The sequence below is a fragment of the Castor canadensis genome, chromosome 9, assembly GCF_047511655.1.
Source record: "Castor canadensis chromosome 9, mCasCan1.hap1v2, whole genome shotgun sequence".
Classification (NCBI taxonomy): domain Eukaryota; kingdom Metazoa; phylum Chordata; class Mammalia; order Rodentia; family Castoridae; genus Castor; species Castor canadensis.
In genome coordinates, this window is record NC_133394.1 from 44965561 (window position 1) to 44988523 (window position 22963).

Below are 22963 nucleotides of genomic sequence, written 5' to 3' on the forward strand. Positions count from 1 at the left end.
CTCTCATCCCAGTTCCAGTTTCCCACCAGAAGCCTAAAATAAGAGGATCATGGGTCAGGCTGGCCAAGTAAAAAGTCAAAACCTATTTCAAAAATAACCAGAGCAAAAAAGGCTGGAGGTGTGGTTCAAGCAAGTGAAAAGCAAGCAAAAGGCCCTGAGTTCAAACTGTAATACCACCAAACAAGAAGTGGTTAGGCATGGAGAACATTCCAAACACAAGAAATTGCACATGCAAAGTGAGAGAGTTGATTAGAGGGAAGCACAAGAAAACTACACAGGGTGATGGAAATGTTCTATGTCTTGCTTTGAGTGGAGGTTACACAGTTTTCAAAACTTAATAAAGTGAGGTGAAATGTTTTTGATTGGTTTTGTTTTGTTTTTGATTTTCTTGAGTTAGGGTCTCACTATGTAGCTCAGGCTGGCTTTTGAGTTCACAGTCCTCCAGCTTCAGCCTCCCAAGTGCTGGAATTACAGATGCACATCACCAAGCCCAGCATTACAATTTGTATTTTATTTTAAGTTACACTACAAAGAAAGAAACAAAAAAGGCTGGATAGAACTTAAGAGCTAGACGAGAGAATAGAAGAAAGAAACATTACCTAATACGTGCCTAGTTGACCGAGATAATTACCCACAATTACCTACCTAGACTGGGGTGTAACTCAGTAGTAAAGCACTGAGCTTGGACCAGGCCCTGAGTTTGATCCCACCACCATAAAAAAACAAAAAAAGATCATATACTTGGGGCCAAGGTTGGGGGAGGATGTTTGGATCCTGGAGAACAGGGGTCTGGGTAGTTGAATAGACCAATGCTAAAAGAGGAACCAGAAAATAACAAAGTAGGCAAAAAGAAGAAACAGGAGAGCTTGGGATGGTAAGGCAGCAACTTTGAAGGTAGAGACAGACAGACAGATGGATTAGAGGGAATGCTCAGCACTGTCACATGAAACTGAGGTAATAAGATAAGGACTTAATTCTCTCGTATTTTGCAATACAGAGACATTGATAGCCTTTGCCAGCAGTCTGGAAGTAATGGCAACAGAAGTGAACTGAGTGAATTGATGAATGAGTGGAGAAGGCAGAAGAAGCACAGTTGTTAGGAGCAAGGGGCCAGATGACCTGGATTGAAATTCTAGCTCTGCTGCATGCTATGCAACGTACTCACACATGCTTCTAAAATCTGTCTTGTCTCATTTCCCTCAGATGTACTCACCATACAGTACACCCTTGGTATCTGCAGGCATATAGTTCCAGGAGACAGTTGCTGAGGAGGCAGCGTGCATGCTCAGGGTGCAGTGAGCTCAGTGCCATACAGTGGAAGCTCAGTTCATTTCCCCTTGACACCAAAAAACGTCACTAAAAACTTGCCACCTCTCAGCGAATCTCATATTGTCACTTTATCACTTCAGTTAAGCATGTTCACGTTTACCTTGCTTTTGGGGCACCATGTACTTTTTGGAAGGTAGATTTTCACAAAATTCCAGGCAGGGAAACACTCAGCAGATCACACAAGGATTTCAGCACAATTGACAATAACGCAGGGCTGACTGCGAGCAGCTCTGCATCAGCTGAGGGGCATAGCGCCCATGCAGGAATTAAATTTTTTTGGTTTTGAAATGTTTTATGTTTGATAAGGTCAAAACCTTGTATAATAAATCGAAGAATAAGGCAGGCTTACTCTACCTATTTATATGGTTGTTGGAAGGATTCAAATTAATTAGTATGTGTAATGCAATTGGAATCTGGCACTTGGTGGTTCTGGAGGTGCAAGCTATGGATGTTAAGCATTTAATTTCAGGAATTTTAACTGAAAAAGGAGAAGGGAATAGTAGAAAGTTAAGTCTTTCTTCTCTCCTTCCTTCGTATGGAAGAGAGGTGAAAATAGATAAAAGGAATGAGGTAAAGATAAAAGAGAGGTGATTATTGATGGGGCAGGTTCCTGTGGAACTCCATGGAGTGAGGTAGGGGCATTATTGATGAATGAATCAAGAGTTAAGTGTAGTGGGTGACCTTGGGCAGATTAAGGAACATAACCTCTTTAGAGGACCAAGTAAGTGGGGAAGTGGAAGTGGAGTGAAATTGTCTTTTGAATTAAAAAGTTACAATAAGAATCTAAAGATGCATGTCAAGATTTTGAAGTAGTTAACATAGGACATGAGGAGGGGGAGATGACCTGTGTAAGTTAAAATACTATTGACCAGGAAGGAGAAGAATCAAGGCCTGGGGAGGCCAGGATAATGGAACAGGATAAATAGGAGGATTAAGAGTTTTGAATGTATGAGAGCTGATGTTTGGGTGCAGTGTACTGAAGTTTGTGTTTTATGATGAGTATTTTAGAGTATGATCCAGGACATGAACCCTTAGGTTAGATGGCAGAAGTAAGTAGAATTCATATTACTTAAACAGTGGCTGTAGTGCAAAAAAATACTGGTGTTATGTCATCTTATTCAACTGACACATTACAATATATTGAGTGCTAAGAATTATAGGTTGCTTTAATACATTTTTGATAGTAAAATTTCAGAATTTCACTGGCCTTACGAGTGTTTTGTTTGGACTCAGGTTCATCATATTTTTTTTTCTTTTTCTTCCCTCCATCCTTTCTTTTCCTCTAGGCCTCTTACTGAAGAAGAAATAGTCGACTTACGAGAGAGGCATTATGATTCTATTGCTGAAAAGCAGGAAGATCTTGATAAGAAAATCCAAAAAGAGGTAAGTATTCATGTTGTCATAAAGCCCCATTTATAGGGAAGAGTTGTCACTAAATAATGTATTGCATGCAGTCACTGGACATATACCTAGATATATGCAAGTAAAAGTGACAGAAAAAAATTATTCCAGTGTTTAATTTGATTTCATTTATCAGAGGTAATATGGTGACAAATAATGACAGTACGTTCTTTTAAAAATAATTCCCAACTAGGAATGCTAGCAAAAACATGGCATTTTTTTGTCTTCAAAATCAACTTTTTAACAAATTACCTATTTCACAATGTCATGTTTAAGTCTCTTGTTTGTCTTAGGTTTATTATTCAACCAAATACTGCTCATAATATAAATGTTACACTTATATATTTATGGAAATGGCATGTAATTATAGCTTTGCTATCACTAAACTAAATGAAATTAGTCATATTCCATTCTACATTTAAAAAGTTTGTTGAACTGGGCATAGTGATACACATATAATCCCAGCACTCAAAAGGTAGAGACAGAATGATCAAAAGTTCGAGGCCAGCCTGGGCTAGATTTTGAAACCCTATCTCAAAAAAACCAAGGCCTGGGGCTATACCTTGGTGATAGATCACTTGCCTAGCATGTACAAGGTCAGCACTGCTAAATAAACAAATGCGTACAACTTGGTACCAGGAGGTTTTTTTGGCAATATGGGGTTTGAACTCCAGGCTTCATGCTTACTGGGCAAGTGCTGTACCACTTGAGCCACTCTGCCAGCCCCAGTTAGTGATTTCAAATGCATTAACTTAAGCTATACAATAGATGTCAGTATTTGTCTAAAGAAAAAATGAGTTGATGTTTGATTTAACTTAGATTTGATATGCAGTACCTATCATTAAAGCAGTATGTATGCTATTGTGATTGGCAAGATCTTAAATTTAAAAGTAATTTTTGAATATTTAGTAGTGATAAAATTAGGGGGACATGTATATTAATGTCAGTTAGATGAGGAGATGTGAATTTGTGAAAGCTTAGTTCACTTAGTTCAGTAAGGCAATATAATTGGCCTTAGTTTTAAGTACCTTTGACTTAGGCGGGCCCAAACCATTAAACTAATTAGGGCGATAACTGTAGGAGTGGTGGTGGGAAATGAGGGCCATTGCATTTTCTAGAGAAATAGACATCTGTATTTTTACAAATTAGATCTTCCTGCTTCATAACTCAGTGTCTAAAGGATTCTGTGATGTCTTTCATTTTGGCTGGGTTATTTTAGTTTAAAAAAAATGCAACAAGCAACTGCAAAAATATCAATTCCAATATCCTTTGTAAAAATTGATTATTTTTAGTGGTTTATTTTTTATTTTATAAATCAAAGCACTTGTTTAGAGCAGTTAGACAGGTTCTGATTTTTGTTAATCCTTATTGTTTTGTTCATGCACAGTTAGCCTTACAAGAAGAGAAGTTAAGACTAGAAGAAGAAGCTTTATACGCTGCACAGCGTGAAGCAGCCAGGGCAGCAAAGCAGCGAAAGCTCTTGGAGGTGAGGGGAAAAGACCCCAACGTACATCAGGCTGCTTTTCTCCTTATTTTCTCTCACAAATCCGAGTTGGGACTTTTTCCCCCTAGAATCAGTGGCTTCTATTTAACAGTGAATGTACTTATGCACGTATTCCTTGGAATTTTAAAGGAAAATCAATCTAACTGCTGGAAGTAACATAACATTACATGCTTGATACTGAATGTTGTTTAACTTTAGATTAGCAGAAGCTAATTCTTGTTTATCCTAAAGATGAATTTTAGTGCTCCAAAATTCAGTATTGTTTTGGAAAAATAAATATGTTTTTAGAGGAAAAACATTCTGAAACTAGCCTTGAAATACAGTTTCAAAAGCATTTTGTAGTGTTTCTTTGTGACTTTAAAGAAAATTTCCTTAACTACTAGAATTTCTTATACTTCTTAGAATCAGATGAGCTGTATGATTTTGCCCCATAGGGATATTATTTACTTCTTATCTTTATTCTTGTGTCTTTGGGAGATTGAGACTTTAGGTATTGAGAAATCATTGCCATATTATCAGGAAAGGCAGCAGCTTTGCCACATCTTCCATGTCATGTGGGAATATGGCATTAAAACAACTATCAGTAACATATTTAAAGAGCACTGGTCCAAGTGTCAGGAACAGTTCTAAATGGTTTACTTGTGTGTAACCCTCACACCAATCTTAGAGGACAGATATGTTAAACAATTTTCTCCAGAGCCTATGGCTAATATATGGCAGGACCAGAGTTCAAGCACGGCAGTGCTTAGCCAGTGGATTAGTACCTTCCTCCATGTTTGCCTGTGTGGATTCACTGCCGTAGTGTTACTGAAAGTAGTACAAAGATCGATCGTGCCGTGTACTAAAAGTCAGAAATTGAAAAATCATGTCTCCATATTACGTGATTTGTATGTCAGCTGTGTCTTCTGTTTTTTTTTTTTTTTTTGGAAGGGAGGTTGCTGCAAATAAAATTTTATGAGGAAGTTTACTTTAGGTACATTCTAAATAGTGACAAAGTTTAAAAATTAACTTCCATTTTCTATAAAACTAAAGTATTTGTGGACACAGCATAAGTTCTCTTTCCGTAATAAATTCTCTTCTGCCTACCTTTGAAAGATTTACCTTCCATATGCTACATCTATTTGGGTGACTTCCTGAGTTCTCTGAGTTTTTCTTTCCCTGACTAAATATTCACTGTAGAAATACATAATCTATATAGCATACACTTACACAGATATACACAGGCATGTATCAGTTCACTTGTTTTTCATAGTAATCCTGAGTCTGTTAGGGAAGTATGTAGTCACTTGTAATTTACAAATGACGAGGCAAACGGTAAAGGTCATTTCAGGGACACACAGCTAGTAACTCTCAGAGCCACAACTCTGACAGTTCTTATAAATCCTGAGTCCAGGATGATGAATCAGCTTTCTTATATCTGAGTCAATTTAGCCAGACCTTATTTTATTGCTAATTTCACACAGAATAGATCTTTGGGTACTGTTCTAACCATTCCTTTTCTGCCCTCATCTACCAAGTTACTAGAAAGTATTTTAAGAATGTTGAGGACATCAGTGCATATCATTTGAAAAGCTATCTTTTTTTTTTTTAACAACACTATAAATATTCTAAGCACTTTGGGATTAGCACACATGAATAAATTGAAGAAAAAAATCTACCCATAAATAAGAGAATACAGAACTGAGTAGTGGTGAATTGAAAAAAGACATCAACAGAATAAATTTTTGTTTTTAGAAACTATTAAAGAATACTTGTGTGAATGGTTTTTAAAAACAGAATTTTACAGCAGAGTGATTTTGCATTATATTGTGTTTTCCAAAGCAAGAAAGGCAGAGAGTTGTGCAGCGGTATCATCCTTCCGGCAATGGAGACTATCAAAGGTAAAGAGTGACATGTATTTCCTCCTTCCTTTGCAGTAGAAACTGTTACTAAAAAGAGAGCATTTACAAACATCTCAGGATTCATATTTCTTTGTTCCCTAACATTATTGCTTCTCTAGAGCCAGGGTATAGCTCAGTGGTAGAGTGTATTCTTAGCATGCACAAGGAGGCCCTGGGTTTGATCTCCAGCACCAGAATGCAAAACACTGCTTTTGTAAGACGCTGTCTTGGGAAAATACTGAGAGCTTTTATGTGTGTTGGAAAGTGATCATTTTCTTAAATTGACTTTAGTGCATTTTTAAGAGTAACCACATCCTCTATGTAGAAAGTGATACAATGGCTCAGTACCTTTTATAACCTAGTTGTTTGTGTTTTCCTTAGCCTCTCTTTTTTCTTTTAATAAAATTAATGTGTAATTGTTCTTTGGAAAAGACACTTCAGTGACACATTGTCACAAATAGCCCTACTCATTCAAAAAACCTTGTTCATGCTTTGTTTAAAGTTGAACTTAGTGCTAAGCTTTGAAGATTTAACTAAAAATTAGCCATAATTTGACTATTTCCAGGTTCATGCTAGAATCAAGAAAACTAATACCTACTTTCATTAGAGTATTCTATTTGTATGGTGGTTATAAATTTGGGAAACAGGCCTTGAAAACAATGCCATCATTAACATAAGCATTCTATTGCATATACTACAGATATATTTAAAAATTCACTTTTATTACAGTTCAGGACCAGAAGACGACTTTGAATCTTGTTTGAAAAATATAAAGTCACAGTATGAAGTTTTTCGAAGTAGTAGTAAGTCTTTCAAAACATTCTCTGTACATTTTCAGTTCATTTTATGCCACATTAAACAGATAACTGGAAATCTTGTCTCTTTTTCTGTAGAATTTCTTGCCTTTTTATTTCTATTGCCCAGATAAACTAATCATCCAGTTATTACTTATATAGTATCACCTATATAGTTAGGCTATTTCTCTGTGTCCACATAAGGAGTTAAGTACTCCTTTTTCTACTTCAGTTCTGATCCCTTCTTCAGAAAAGAAAGGGAGTAGGGTAGGACAAAATAATAAATAAAATAAATAATAAGTACAAAAGTGTACTTATTTATTGTAAATTGATTTATAAATTGAAATCAATTATGATTAAAGTGATTCTTCAAGTTTCAAGTCAAAACTGTTATATGTATTTAGTGTCCTTTTGAGACTATAGGCTGCCTTTCATGTTTTATCTTTTTTGTTTTTATTTCTTACATTCCTTTATAATTGACAGTTAGAATCATATTTGAAAAGTATATAATTCATTTAAGTTTGCATGATGGTATGCTTAGATGGCAAAAAAAAGAAGTCCTTACATAACCATTTCTAACAAAAACTTACCAAAGTAATAATTCCGATAATTGTTTCTTTTGAAGTTTGAAGGGAGAGTAATGTATAGAGAGAGACATTGTTGCAAAACAAAGTGTTGTGGTAAGAGTACAGGGGACATTGGATTGTCTTTGGTGTATATTCTAGGACTCTCATCAGATGCTACAGTATTGACACCAAATACAGAAAGCAGCTGCGACTTAATGTCGAAAACCAAATCAACCAGTGGAAATGATGACAGCACATCCTTAGATCTAGAGTGGGAAGATGAAGAAGGTACTTTATACAACTAAGAATTTTGCCTGAAAACTTAAGTTTAGTCTGCGTTGATGTATATAATTCTGCCTTGGTATTTACTTCATTTCAACTGAATGAATGCAAAGCCCTGAAAAATCAATAAAACTTCCTAGACTGTTACTATGTTAGTAACTGATAAACTATTTAAAACATAGCTTAATTTTTAATGTTTCTTGAGATTTTGAAAATAAATGCTCATTTGAGATTTTTGTAATCTAACCCATGAAATTATTCAGTATAAAGGATTACTGCCCCCTTGTGGGAAATCTAAAAAAGTTAATTAGTTTTTGGTTCACTCTAAATTAGCTATTTGTTAGTTTTTTTGATAGAACGAAAGCTGTTAACTCACAAATGAGTTTGAATTTTAGCTGGCATGTTGTCCAAACTACAGGGTTTCAGGTAGATTACTGAATCTCTCTAAACCACAAGTTTGTTCATTGTAAAAAAGAGGAGAATAAGTCTACCTTAAAGGATAATACATATATTTGGGCTCTAAAAATGCTTGGCACACAGTAGACAATCAATAAAATACTTAAACACAGCAGGGCATGTAGCTACAGTGATAGGGCACTTGATTAGCATGAGACCCTAGGTTTGATCCTTAGCATCACACACACACACACACAAAGAATAAAAAAATAAGTGTTCAAAAAAAATGAATATTGTGAGGATTAAATTTATAAAACAGTATAGGCTATGGCACTATTATATACTCACAATAGCAGCTCAGATTTTTTTGTTTTGTTTATTTAAAGCTGTTTTGCTGAATAAGGCCCCAAGTTTTCATTTTCATATTAAGAAATAGGCAATTCAAGAAAGATTTTTCATAGATACAGAACTTCAAGAAAAATAATAAGCATCAGATATTTCATAGAGTTTTGTGTTGGAGTGGACCTTAAGTAATCTAGTCATCCTCATTTCTTTTTATTTTGCCACTAAAGAAACCGAGATGCAGAGAATCTGAATAATGTCTTCAAAGATTGCATTAACTTCCTTAATTTTTTCTCAGTTAAACACCATTTTCCTAATCCTGTACTTATATTATTGCATATTTGGATTCCAGTCATCAAACTTTAAACTTATTCTGATGCTAGGACCTTGTTCAGTTCAACCTAAAGCCTTTCAAGTGTTTGGATTACTGATTTTGCCATCCACACTGTGTGCTAATCATATTTGTAGTAAATAATGACTTTCTAGGTCTAGTTGTTAAATCAGACTAGTTGGAGGACAGAGTCCACAAGAAATCTGCTTGTAGGTTGATGCAGAATCCAGCTGCCTTTAGACATAAATCAGCCTGATATGAATGCACAAAATGTCATTAGTATCTAGCTCATATTTTTATATGAGCTCTTGTTTATTAAAAACAACTTGCTTTACTAGATTGAGTCTTTGTGGTTTTTCAGGAGTGACAGGCAACAGTGATACAGATTTAAATACTCTTTTTCCTAATTCTTTAGGATTAGGAAAATAAAATCATTGAATGTATCTAGCTATTCTCTTATAATCTCTTTGCTGATCCTAGATTTAAGTTCTGTTACCAGTATTGATTCTTTATTTACAAATTTAAACTTCTTTTATGCCCTCTCTCCTTTCTGCTAATAAAATAAGGGTTTTTTCTTCCAAGATTTTTGAAACTTACTTGTTACCACCAATTATTTCTGCTCAAAATTAGATCTAGAACAGTTTGCTCTAGAAATATCTCTACTCTGTTTTGGTAGAGTCAGGATATCCTAGAGCACAAAATTTGGAGCCAGACTGAGTGAATTAAAATTCATTCAGGTCTAGGGTGCAGCTCAGCAGTAGATTCTTGCCGAGCATGCAGGAAACCCTGGGTTCCATCCCCAGCATGGAAAAAAAAAAAATCCTACTTCATCACTTTGTAGTATGTCACCTTACACAAATCAGTAACCTTTCATCTTTAAAATGAGGTTAATGATAATACTGTACTTAATTTCACAGAGTTGTTGAGGATTAAATCAGTTAATATATTTGAACTACATGGAGGAAAACAGGAACTAAGTAGGTGCAGGCAAAGTACATGTTGTTACCGCTGTCATTGGAGCTACTGCCATTCTCTGGGAGAGCAGCTATTACCTGGGTAGGAAAGGACCTTGGCAGAGATGCTGATTTAGCCATGTAAGACTAACAGCAACTAAAAACCTACATCCATTTTGTTTGCTTTAACAAAACTGTTTAAATCATAGGAATGAATAGAATGCTTCCAATGAGAGAACGTTCCAAAACAGAGGAAGACATTCTCCGGGCAGCACTTAAGTACAGCAGCAAGAAGACGGGAAGTAACCCTACATCAGCCTCTGATGATTCCAACGGGCTGGAGTGGGAGAACGACTTTGTTAGTGCTGAAATGGACGACAATGGCAATGCAGAATATTCTGGATTTGTGAACCCTGTACTGGAACTGTCTGATTCTAGCTTAAGCATAAAGCAGCCTGTTGCAGACCAACAGATTCGATAGGATAAAATTGTGTAATCCTGTTATCAGTTATGACCAAATGTTAAAAAAAACCAACTAGAATGTATAAATGTTGTGCTGAGCCTTTTTGTAAGGGGGAGATAAGAAACCCTGTTGTAAATGCTTATTTTATTAGAAAAGAGTAGGACTGATAGGCTAGATCTGAACTGCTTCAGAATTAAGTGCAATTTTATCATCTGCCTTCTGCTTTTCAAGACCAGCTTAATGGTCTGTCATGTTATCGATTCAGTTATTTAACTCTTTATAGCATTGCTGTTTGCTCTTGTATATTTTCACATTTAAAAAAAATCTTTTATTTTACTTTGAATGCTTTACTAAACCTATTTCATATTTTCTAACTGTGAAAATGACAAAGTATTTTTTGTTAATTCTCAGCAGATGTGAAGGGGGCATGAGGAGGGTGGTCAGGTTATATCTAGAATAGTATTCCCTTTCCTAGCATTAGTTACTTCTGTGACTTCTTTAAATTTTGATATCTAATAGCACAATTAACTTGAGTAGATGACCATAAGAAATGCTGAAATGTTGCTGTCTTTCTGCCTATTGCAGATCCTAGTATGACGATGTTGATTCAGTCTGAACAAAAGATAATATGATAAAAATAAACCTTCAGAGTTTGAACATTTTAAGTTGATAATGAAAAATAGTATTTAAAAATGTATGTATATGTTATTCACTTCCTTTTACACACCACTGTATTGGCTTTAAATTAAGTTTTTAGCTGTCATTTTTTAAAAATTTTCTGTATTTCCAATGAGTAATCTTAGAAAGATTTTACACAGAACATATCTGAATAATTTAAGAAAGGAAAACGTGAAAAGGTAATACGGGTATTTCAAAGTAAGTAAAATCCTTTCTGGTATGAAAGTTTCCATCAATTTTATTACGTTTTCCTTTGCCTTGTAGTACAAAGTGTTTTAATGGGGTGGAATTAAGTATATCAATATATGTAAATGCATTTTGTGATAGACAATTAACTTTTCCCTAAAATTTATGTATTAATATGAAAGGCCAAGGATATAAAACACTCCCTAATTGCTTTCCTTGATTTGGCTGATGATCGAGTGTTGTTTTAGTTAAGCAAACTGCGTTTTGTTTTTCTTTAGTATGTTTTTCTTTGCTTCTCTTGCAAGGGACACTGCATGTTCTCAAAGACATAGGAAGGTCCAGATATAAATAGCAACTAATGTTCTTGCTGTAAGTTAAAAAAATCATGTGGCCCTTTCAATATTTGAACTGCTAGGTAATGACATCTGTAGTTTTTGTCCTTTTTTAATCTCATATAAATAAATATGACACTTTAATATGTAAATATAGTACATTAGGTAATGCTGTTACTTATATCTGTCTTAATTTAAGTTGTGGCTATGTTGGTGGAAATATTTTAAAGGTACTCTATACACATTGCCTGTGTTAATGCTTTGTAAAGTTTATACACATGAGATGTATATTTTTGGTTTGGCACAAGCTACTACTGTAATGTTTCTTGGGTTTTTGTTCATAAAGAATTTTCTGAAGGAATGGTAACTTCTCAAGGATTGTGAATAAACACATTTTTACATTTAAAGATAATAAAGTATTTGGTTATTACTGGCTTTACTCCTTTAAAGTTGCAAATATTATGACTCCTGAATTGCAGTTATTAAAACTGATACGAAGATAAAAAGGGGTAAAATTAGGAAAAGAAGATGGAACTAAATTTGAAAGTGTAAGTACTAAAAAAAGAATATTAATTTTTTGCTTTATGTTTATAAGAAAACACTAGAAATTACATACTTGTTAAGCAAACATTGGAGAATCTGCCGAGTATGGTGGGGTGAATTTACAAAATCCCTGCTCTTTTGCTTATGATGAAAGAGACAATAGTGAGTAAACACATTACATAAAAAAAATCACAGGAAATATACAAGGTGACAGGGTAGAGGTAAGGAGGGGCAGGGATTTCAGGTGACTACTTTTGATAGATCAGGGGGACCCTCTCCAAGGAGATACTCAAGCTGAAATTTGTGAGAAAGCCTGGGAAGCTTGTTGTAATCAAAGACCAGCAAGCACAGTTCCCAAGGCAGGAAAGAAGTGCTATATTCAAAGAACAAAAAGACCTGTGACTAAAGAATCATGGTGGGGGAGTGATCTTAGATGGGTGGAGGGTGGTTAGGCCAGTTCATGCACAGCGTTGTAGGCCATGATTAAGAGTGAACTTTATTTGATGCACAGTAGAAGGTCCCTGGCTTTTTTTTTTTTTTTTTGTAGGGTATATAGCAATCAGATTTGCATTTTTCAATAGATGCTAGCTTTTATAGAAAGAATGGGTTTTGTGTTAGAGGACAAGAGTAGATGTATAGTATTCCCTGTAGGACATGGTGTGGTCTAGGTTTATAATGGCCGCAGAAATTCAGAATAGATTTAGAGGTAGAATTAGTAGGGTTTTTCTGCTGAGTTGGATATGAGGATCAAAGAAGGGGTAGAGTCAAGTAACTTGCTCACTGCTCACAGTCCCACACAGGCAGGACTCACCCATGCCCTGATGCAAGTGTTGGCATAAAGCCCTGGGATCGCTCCTGGAGTGGCAAGATGGGCAGACTTCAGAGGAGCTGTCAAAGGGCCATTTATCACCCTCCTCCCTTTCTCACAGAAGGCTGCCATCAGCTTCTCATCCAACACCACAGTTCCAGTGAGGCATGAAACATTTAATTCATGTCCATTCAGGTATAGACAGGCTATAAAACTGCTTGGCATAGTTTACAGTTGACTCTTCAAAAACAGAACTACCCTACACTATGCGTATATCACCTGTCACTTGGCCCCCTGGGTTCAGCGTCATTGTAGGCATTGGTAAGAACAAGGAAGGCAGAGAACTGAGTCCATGCTGCTGTTGCTTCTGCTATCTGTAAGAAACTAAATTTATTTGGTTTTACTGTCTTCCTGGCTGGCCAAATCTATTGAAGTGTGACAGCCAACCTGGCAGCCACACTTGTTACCTGACAGTAACTTCCTGTTTCTGACTCAGTGTAGTGGAGGAATAGGTTTGGAAAAGTGGGGACCTGAACATTCTGTCTGGAAGTTAAATTTGAGGTGTTTCTGAGATATTTCAATAAAGATGCCAAATCGTTGTTGGGGCTTATGTGTGCAGCTCAAGAACCAGGTCTGTGTACAAATTTGGAAGTCATTGGTAGGTAAGTGGTGTTACAAGTCATTTTGCTAGCCAAGTTCACTGGGAAGCACACAGAGAAGGCCAGCTTCTCAGTGGTGACCTTTAGAGATTGGGGTAGAGATGCAGCCTAAAGAAGCAGATAGGGAACCAGAGAATGTGTCACAGAAGCCAGGAAAAGGGATAACCAACATCAAAGGCTTTGAGGAGATGAAAGGTGAGTTTGTTGGGTTTGGGAATATGAATTCTGAAATGCATAGGGCCAGGTGCAATGGCCCAGATCTGTAATCCTAGCTACTTGGAAGGCAGAGGTAGGAAGATCATAGTTCAAGGCCAGCCCTGGCAGAAAAAAAAAAAAAAAACTCTCAAAGAACAAGCCAGGCGTGATGGTGCACATCTAATTCCAGCTACTTGAAGGTAGGCTGGAGGATAGTGGTCCAAGACCAACCCAGGCAGAAAGCATGAGACCCTATCTGAAAAATAAAGTAAAAGGGGCTGGAGGTGTGGCTCAAGTGGTAGAGCACCTGCCAAGTCCATGAGTTCAAGCCCCAGAATTACAAAAGAAAAAAAAAAAGCATGATATCTGTTACACAGATCTGGTAGTTGGGAGATGAAGAATGATGAACAGCTAGTGTGGACATTTTATTTGAAAAGATTTGCTGTCAACAGAGAAATGGGGTGTATGACAGTTTCTAAGAAACTAGAAATAATTTAGACACTTCCAAAATATAATTTGGAATTGTGCCCACTTTTTTTTTCAGTAGTTGGATGAACATTCTAGTAGAGGTCACAGTTTTCATTTTACTGTATTACTGATGTCCTAATCTCTTCTTGACACAGACATCTTTTTAAAAAGGTTTTATATATAAGGTTCTACCTCCATTTAGTTGGTACCTCCAATTAATTATCTGAATATAGAGATTACAAATCTGTGAGAAACAAGATTTCCTATATCGGATTCTTGTATCCTTAGAAAATAATAAAGGTGAAATGAAACTAGAAAATGATGAATACAGTAGACCCTTGGTGTCCACAGGTACATGGTTCCAAGAAGAGCACCACCACTGAGAAAACCCAGGAAGGCTCAATGCTAGCGTTCAGTATTCCAAAAGTACTTAAATTTACCTATACCACACATACGGTAGGTCTGAACAACCATAACTTGAAACTGCATGGAGAAAGTTACCTTACTGTCACAAAAATGACTGTGCATGCATGAAGACTGCTCACCCCAACTAGGTCTTACTTCACCTTCTTCATCTCAAGTTCTGCGTGTGCTTGATGCATTTTTCCAGTACTGCCACCCAACTTACACTAAAAACATGCCACCTTTCAACAAATCTCAGTTTTTCACTTTATCACTTCAACTAAGCACATGCACTTTTATCTTGCTTTGGGGGAAGTAGATTTTCACAAAATCAAGGACGGGGAAACACTCCACAGATCACACAATGATTTCAACACAACAGACAATAACACAGGACTGAGAGCTTCTCCAAATCAGCTAAACTGAGTGTGCATGTGGGAATTTAAAGCTTCTGTTTTTGAAATTTTTTTGAGTTTTAAAATTCATTCTGATTGTAGTTGGTCAAAAATGTGTAATAAGTCCATGAAAAAGACGGGCTTCCTGTTTCATGAATATTTCCATTAATATTGCAAACTATTTAAAGGAGATTCTTTCCTGATATCCAGACATAGTAATGTCCTCTGTAATTCAAAAATCTTTTATTTGTGACCATTACATACAAGGACTTCCCTGTGCTCAGTGCTACGATAACAACAAGCTGCCTGGTATACTGTCACATCCTGCACCTCAGTTACCGTCACAGAGGTCCCATGAGGCACTGTGTTAAGCTTTGTTTTATAGAAAAGGGAAAAAATTAAGTGTCAGGTTGCACAATAAATGGACGATAAACCCAGGCAGTAGGATTCACAGCCCACACTCAATACTATACTTTGTAGAAATTAGGTCAACATTATTTCTGAAGGGTTTGGGGATTTGGGTTGTTTTTTGTTTTGTTTTGTTTTGCTTAGGTAAGGATTGAAACTCACTTTAAGATACCCACAAGTGCTACTGTCATAAAAAGATACTTTGAGCTAACATGAAGGTCTATTGTCTCACCTTATCATGTCTGTCTAACCTTAGAAGATTTCTGTTTTCAAATTATTTTGACTTTAAAGAAGGATGTCACTGATGCTGGTGAACAGTACCAGCCGGTTCATCTCTAATTCCCTGGAAGCCTTCCATCAGCAAGAAAGTAAGCAACTCAGCAACAGAGCTGAAACCACTGTTTACCCAGTTTCTTCACCAGAGCTCCTGGTCCTAAATTTATGGCTTAAGAGGCGTGAGCCAAATAAATATTTTCATATGGATAGAATAGTAGAATGACAAGTGATTGGGTTTGAGGATAACTCAGACCGAGGAGAAGCCCAGTAAATTCCACCTAAAATGGAGGCTCTGATGGTTTCAATCACAGGTCACACAATGAAAGTTGTAACCACACCTGTTATTGTAACAGATAACACAAGGAATTAACAAAGCAAGTGCTAAAGAACTGAAACATCAAAGCGGGCCCAAGGCAACATGGAAGCTGTTCCCATTTACACAGAAGACGATAGCCATCGTCTGGTGGGAAATTATGGTTAACTTTCTACAAGACATACATATATTATATATATATATATATACACACACACACATCTTTTTTAAAGGAAACTTCAAGTAAACAAATGCTCCCTTTCCCTCTATTGAAACAAATACGACAATTCATGTTAGAGCCTAAACGTAATGCTTCTATGAGAGAGTCAATGCATCACAGAGTAGAAGGACTTCTAGAAAGTGGTTATAAAATCACACAGCACACAAGATTTCATAAGAGGATAGCACAAAACTGTGATGAAGTTGCAGACTGAAGACTGCGAAAGACTAACTCTGGCACCTGTTATATACCCTCAACTTAAAGAGCACAAGAAAAACCAATTTCTGGGAACAAAAGATCTCTTTAGGTACATGTTCAAATGTTCACAGCTTAGCTGCAGTTCTTTGTACCACACGTGTGTTTTTGTTTGTCCCCACCCCCACCCCACTGTGGCCATTTTTTTTGAAAAAATGCTTTTTCTTTCCACACAGTCACTCACCAAAGGTTACATTCTGTGACCACATTACCTGAGAAGAGTTGATTGGTGAAGGGCACTTTACCCAGGCTGACTCTTCCCGGGAGCTGGAATAGGGAAATCTGGTTCCTTGAGAGTGATCAATGTCATGTTCATCTGGCCTTGCACCACCATGTGCCTGGAGAATGGAGCCAATCTGCCTTGAGCAGGCAAAGCTGCAAGTGTTAGAATCTGCCAAAAGTCAGCTGCATCCTTCCTTGTGTTCTATGAGATATTCCAGCTTCCCTCAAATAACCCCCTGCTCTAGGTAGCTCTGGCAGAGATTCTATGCTTTTTAACCAGAACGAAACTAATGCTAAACTATTGCTCCTTTGTGCCTATTAGAATCAAGCTACAGAAAGTGTTTCCATTCTTTGGAGGGTAATGATTGTTACTATTCAGCAACTCTCTCCTCTGCCGATCTGTTAAGCAAAAAAAAAAAAAAAAAAAAAAAAGAAGAATTAAAGTTAATATTTCTCAACTTGCCCAGCACAATAAAAAAAATAAATATAAAGATTAAAAATAAAAAAAAATAGTATTTCTCAACTTGAACCAAACCCTTTCTAGGACATATATTAGAAGAAATCATGGTGGCTCACACCTGTAATCCTAGCTACTTTGGAGGATTCTGACTTGCGGCCAGCAAATGAGTTCATAAGACCCCCATCTCCAAAATAACCAGAACAAAATGGACTGAGGTATGGGCCAAGCAGTAGAGTGCCTGCTTTTCCAAGTCTAATCCACCCTCCAAAAAGAAAAAAGAAGAAATGAGCTATTTTGTGTGAACATGAGGTTTTTCTGGCCTTAAATGCCACTGAACACATTGAGTTCAATAACAATAACATAATAATCCCTTCACATTAAAACTATAATTTAGCAACTCATCCATTAGCCTCAAAGACAAGAAACAAGTGAAAATGTCCTCCAAAATGGTCAAAGTAGTTCATTTCCTCTATTTTTCTTCTTTCCACCTTAGTCTTCTTATGGTGATTTCAACAGGTTTAAAAATTCTATATTCATTCTTGTATAGGAAATACATCAACCATATTCACCTTCTTAACTTCCTTCTTTTACCCTCCTCTCATATGTGACCTCCCTTTAGCGTAGCCTGTTTTATAGTGCAAATTCTGTGTATACATGTACATAAAAGGAAAACTGAGACCTGTTGAAACTGTTCCAGGAATGGAGGGAGGGGGGATAAAGGAGAATGGTGGAGGGAATGAATTCAAGCATGATATATTTGATATATTGTAAGAATTTTTGTAAATGCTACAATGTACCCCACCCAGCACAACAATAAAAAAATCAATAAAAAATTTTAAAATGTTCAAAACGTTACATACACTTCTCCATGGCAGCTTTTACCAGGAGACTGTTTGACCTGTAATCAATTCTAACAAGCTGGGTGAGATAGTTTGTAAATCCACAACAGAGAGGAAGCTGTAATTCTAGAAAAAGATAGCATAATGAAGGTAACTGATTGCCAGAAGCAAGAAAAGACTGATAACCTTAGGTCAGAGGAGGTATACTAGTTTTCTATTTCCTGCTATAACAAGTTGCTACAGTGTAGTAATTTATAATGACAATTTATCATCTTGAAGTTCTTTCGGTAAGAAGTCAAACACAGCTCTCACTGGACTAAAATCAAGGTGTCCCTAGGATGCCTTGCTTAAATGTTAGGTTTTGGTGCTGAATTTGACAAAGAGAACTATCACCTTAGAAATAAAAGACCCTATAATTCCATAGAAAGAAAATCAAGACATTAGATGTCTTTCTAGAAGTTTCTTTGCCTTTTCCAGCTTCTAGATGTCCAGTGCACATTTCCTAACTTTGAGTGGCTGCTGCTGAATTCTTTGGCTTATGGCCTCCTTCCTCCATCTTCAAAGCCCACACCAGCAGACCAAGTCCTTCTCACACTTCATCGTCACTCTGACATCTTCCTTTGCCCCTCCTGCTTTTAAGGCCTCTGTTATTAACTAGGTCCAGGATAATCCAGGATGATCTCTCTAGCTAAGGTCAACTGATGAGTAAACTTAATTCCATCTGCAGCCTTAAGTCCCCTTTGTTGTGTAAGGACAGTTTCACAGGTTCTGGCCATCTCTGGGCAGGCCATGACTCTGCCTGCCACAGGAGTAAACAGGAAAGCCACTACTCGTCACTTGGGCCATTTTGAATAGGAACAAATATGTCTCTATAACAACAATCCCAATCCCCTTGGGAGGGGGCAGAGAATGATGCCACATTCTACAGGCCAGGGGTGACTGGTGGCCTGAATCAGGAGATTGACTAGGGCTAACAGTCATTGGTAAGAGGCTACAAAGTTTTTAAACATTATTTTAGAAAGTTTGTTATAGAAATATGGTTTCATTAAACTGAGTATAGTACATGTCCGTAATCCCAGCACCCAGAAGGCTGAGGCAGGAGGATATTGAGTTTAAGGACAGTCTGGGTTATGTAATGAGACCCTGTGTAAAACAAACAAAGAAGTATGGCTACTTTTCACAAAAAGAACCTTTTACAGCGGGAAATTTCATTTAGGGAGTCTTTTGGGTAATACTAGGATTTAACATAACTGAATGATTACCATTATTTATGGACCATTCATTAACAGTCACTTTAACCTACCTAAAAATGAGTTGAATGAGAATTTTTTAGATAAAGACAACTTTATTTGAATCTAAACTTTCAGAAATATTTGAGCGTTTATTATAAACACGTATGTTGGGAGCCATGAGCTGCAGTGTGACAAGGTCGTTGCAGCTTAGCAGGATCCTGACAAGGTCAGGGATTGCAAGTGCACCACGTCTCTCACTGAGGTTTTGAGGAAACGTGGAGTGGCTCCCTTTGTCTGGAGAAAAGAAGTATTAACCTGAAGGTATTTGTTTATGAAAGGTCAGAAATAGGGCACAAGCCCTTTGCAACCAGGCCCGAGTTTTATGTATGTGAAACCAAGCGAAGCTAGATGAAAACAGGGAGGTCCTCATTGAAAGTAGGAGGGTCTGAGTTTCGCTGTGTAACCTAGATAGAGGACATTGTTTCCCAGGAACAGAAGTTCTTCTTGCATTGTATAACTTCCTACTTTGTACTGCTTAAAAAGCCTGATGCAAAAATAAAAATTTGCCAGTTAGGTCACCAGCCTTCTGGTCATGTGTCTCGTCATTCCCTTCCTGAGTGAGTGAGTCCTTTTTGTGTGTCTCATGTCTTCAGTCCTTCCTCAGGTCCATTCGGGTCAGGGACTCTCGAGATCCTGGCACACATATATTTGCTTCTGTAGAACAGTCTAAAAATAATTCTTTTCCTTCTTTAGAGAATCTCAAAGGAATAGTGAGGGAACTAAACTTTGACTTTATTACTTGCATGGATAGTATTTAAGTTTTGAATTTATGAAATCTAAAAATTCCTTAAAGTATATGAAAATAAAATTTTGAGTTTGGTAAAAATTTATATAGAATGGTTCTTTAAAATGTTTAAATATTAGTTTTAGGTACTAACATAGACAAGGAGAACCTATAATTCCATTGAAAGAAAATCAAGGTAGTATTTTGCAAGTCTTTCCATATTAAAACCATAATGACAGAGACAGTACAGACCGTGCTCTAGCACCCATCTGGTAGCCTGATTCTATGTTTTTGCAGTACTGTGGCTTGAACTCCGGACCTTCACCTTGAGCCACTCCACCAGCTCAATTTTTTGTGATGGGTATTTTTGAGATAGGATCTCTCAAACTCTTTGCCCCAGCTGGCTTTGAACCTTGATCCTCCTGATCTCTGTCTCCTGAGTAGCTAGGATTACAGGCGTGAGCCACCAGCTAAGTTTTAAGACATAACAGACACAGGTTAACTACCTGCCTGGAGCTTGGACCTTGAAAACAAACTGTTGGAGACCAGGCATGAATCCTGGACTGGGAATAATGGAGTTTGCACAGCCTCTCCATGGTAAAAGTTTGCACAGCCTCTTCTACCATATTTTTCCCAGTACCTGGTGTCTTGACCTTTGTTCTCACGTCTCCTTGAAGAACACAGCCTGCTGTGTCCACATACCAGCCCCCGATGCAAAATTAGATAAAGTACCAGAACTGTTAAGAGACTCCCTGATGCCAGATTACTCAATACCTTAGATAAGGTGTCCTGTGTACCTTGATGATTCCAGAACTGATGTGTTGTAATTAAGCTTCATTAGCCTTAGGAAAATTAGCCCACCAAACCTCATTCTTTTCACCTTAAATCAAAGAATTGTTAAAGCTTGATGTTTACCTGAGTCTTTTCCTTGTACTGACCTATAAAATAAACACTCTGGCTCAGGTAGGCGCTCACGTTTCCCATCAGGAACGTGCAGCCCTCCCTTCCCCAGCTTTCTGTTGTATGTCTGTGTGTCTGTGTGTGTCTCTTTTCTCATTCCCCTGACACTCTTAGTCAGGTTCACTCAGCATAGCCACGCAGGTCGCAGGCAAGTGGCGCCCATTCTTGGGGCCTGACTACAGGAGAACTCATTGGACAAGGCGAGAAACGCTCTCCAAAGGACGTGTCCACAAGGAAAATAAGGTAAGGGGGGCGCTCATATTGAATATAGTAGGGAGTAATAAATATGGGACAAACTGGATCTAAATAAAGAGATCACTATGTACGTATGCTTAAAACCAAAGGTAAGTCTAAAGTCTTCGATGTCTAAGAGTGCACTCGAAATTAATGTAACTGTTTTGTGTTTCATTGTGTGAATTATGTGTATGTCAATTGTGTGATTAACTTATTAGAGACAAAAAACTGATAGCTATGGCAAGAGTCTTATTAAAAACTGAGACTGACTCAAAACACTATTCCTAAAATTGACTCTTGCCTCAGCTGTTAAAATGAGTCCTAAAAGAACAGAATGGGACACTTCTCAATCTGCTCCTAAAAGTTCTAAAAAATAACTTATCAATGTACTGTGGCCACTGAGTTAATTTTTACATGTTCTTGAGCTCTTGAATCTATGCGTGCTTAAATTGACATTTATGGCATGCCTAATTTAAAACCTTTTTTACATACATGTATATTTAAACATCTTTAGGAGGATTTTTTATAAAATTACTGTAAAGAAATACAATAACTTCTGTTCTCTCCCCTACCTCTTCTGCTGTTACTTTTTAGAAAAACCAGTTTTTTAAGGTTATATTAATCAGGTCTAACTAATTACAGGCATTATTTTATGGACAGTAACCTTAATCTGTTTCATTTTGTCATAGTTATAATTTACATTCAATTCTTTTATAATTAGATCTATTAACAAAAGGTGTCTTTAAAAATAAGGCTAATTGAAAAAACAATTTTATTTAAATTTAAAATTTTATAAAAGTTGTTTTAAAATATGTTACAAAGTGAACAAGTAGAAAGGATACAGATAGGTATTGAGTGTATATTTTGGGGAAAAGTTAAAGGAAAAAAGAAATGCTTTTGGATGAGAAAGGATTTTGTAAAGATGGGTTTGTCCTAAAGATTGTTTCAAATATGGAGAGGAGGGATAAGGACAAACCATCAGAGGTTTGTTTGTATGTTGTACGAAGGTCTGAGTAAGTTTTAAAAGTGTATAATAAAAGCTTCAATGTGTGATAAAGTTAAAGTTGACAACAATCTAAGAGTTGCCTAAAAGAGTTTTTAGGGTCATGTCAAACTAAAATCTAATTTTCTATGTCAGTTTATGTAAAATGATGAGCGAATGCTCTCTTTTATCCAGAAGTGGTACCTTTAACTGACCAGCTAAAGTTGTTTATCCAAAAGCATTGCATATAAACCTTTGACATATAAAATGCTTACTGAAACTTTTGGCAGGTGTGCTGTTTATAATCAATAACACTCAGAAAAACCTTGCCATTTGAGCAATCTTGCTACTTACAATCTGGCCTATATTACTTTTAGTCAAATAAGTGTTACTGTATATGTATAAAATGTAACTGTACATCAAAAAATAAGGCTATTTGGGATCACAGGCATTGGCCCCCTAACTTAAAGAGATCTAACGTTAACGATGCTAGACTTTTGCAAGCTTGTGTCCACGTGTTCCTAATTATAACAAGGAGCATTAGTGATGCTGTTTTAATACTATCAGTCATACTTATTTTTCTAAAAATGCAGTCTACAATGGAAATAATTAAATGTCTGACAATTCCCAAACTACTTTTCAGTATTTTAACTATGGCCATTCTAAGTCTTTTCATTCTCAGTCTGGGTCCTTCTTCAGAGCATTTGCAATTACCCAGTACCTATTTTCAATTGAGTCGGCCTTCTAAATATTTATTTTTGTTGGCTTTTTTCAAAACCTTTAACTGTTGTCTGTTGACATTTTGCAGCATTTTTAAGTTGTCAGGATATCATCTATAGTCCAGACAGAACTAAAAATGGATGCCAGGTAA

At 36.7% G+C, this 22963-nt stretch overlaps 1 protein-coding gene across 4 annotated transcripts in view; it reads left to right on the plus strand.

Moving 5' to 3' along the window:
* The window catches only part of Ap1ar (adaptor related protein complex 1 associated regulatory protein), a 32935-nt gene extending 21059 nt beyond the window's left edge, over nucleotides 1–11876 (plus strand). For 2 of the 4 annotated variants that reach the window (XM_020184408.2, XM_074041545.1), the window contains 6 exons: nucleotides 2616–2712; nucleotides 4118–4216; nucleotides 6056–6114; nucleotides 6844–6917; nucleotides 7634–7762; nucleotides 9988–11876. In XM_020184408.2, the coding sequence (XP_020039997.1) occupies nucleotides 2616–2712; nucleotides 4118–4216; nucleotides 6056–6114; nucleotides 6844–6917; nucleotides 7634–7762; nucleotides 9988–10259 (730 nt within the window). In that variant the 3' untranslated portion in view covers nucleotides 10260–11876. The remainder of the gene's footprint in view (nucleotides 1–2615; nucleotides 2713–4117; nucleotides 4217–6055; nucleotides 6115–6843; nucleotides 6918–7633; nucleotides 7763–9987) is intronic. The other 2 variants (XM_074041544.1, XM_074041546.1) reach the window with 1 other exon arrangement.
* Nucleotides 11877–22963: the final 11087 nt, after the last annotated feature.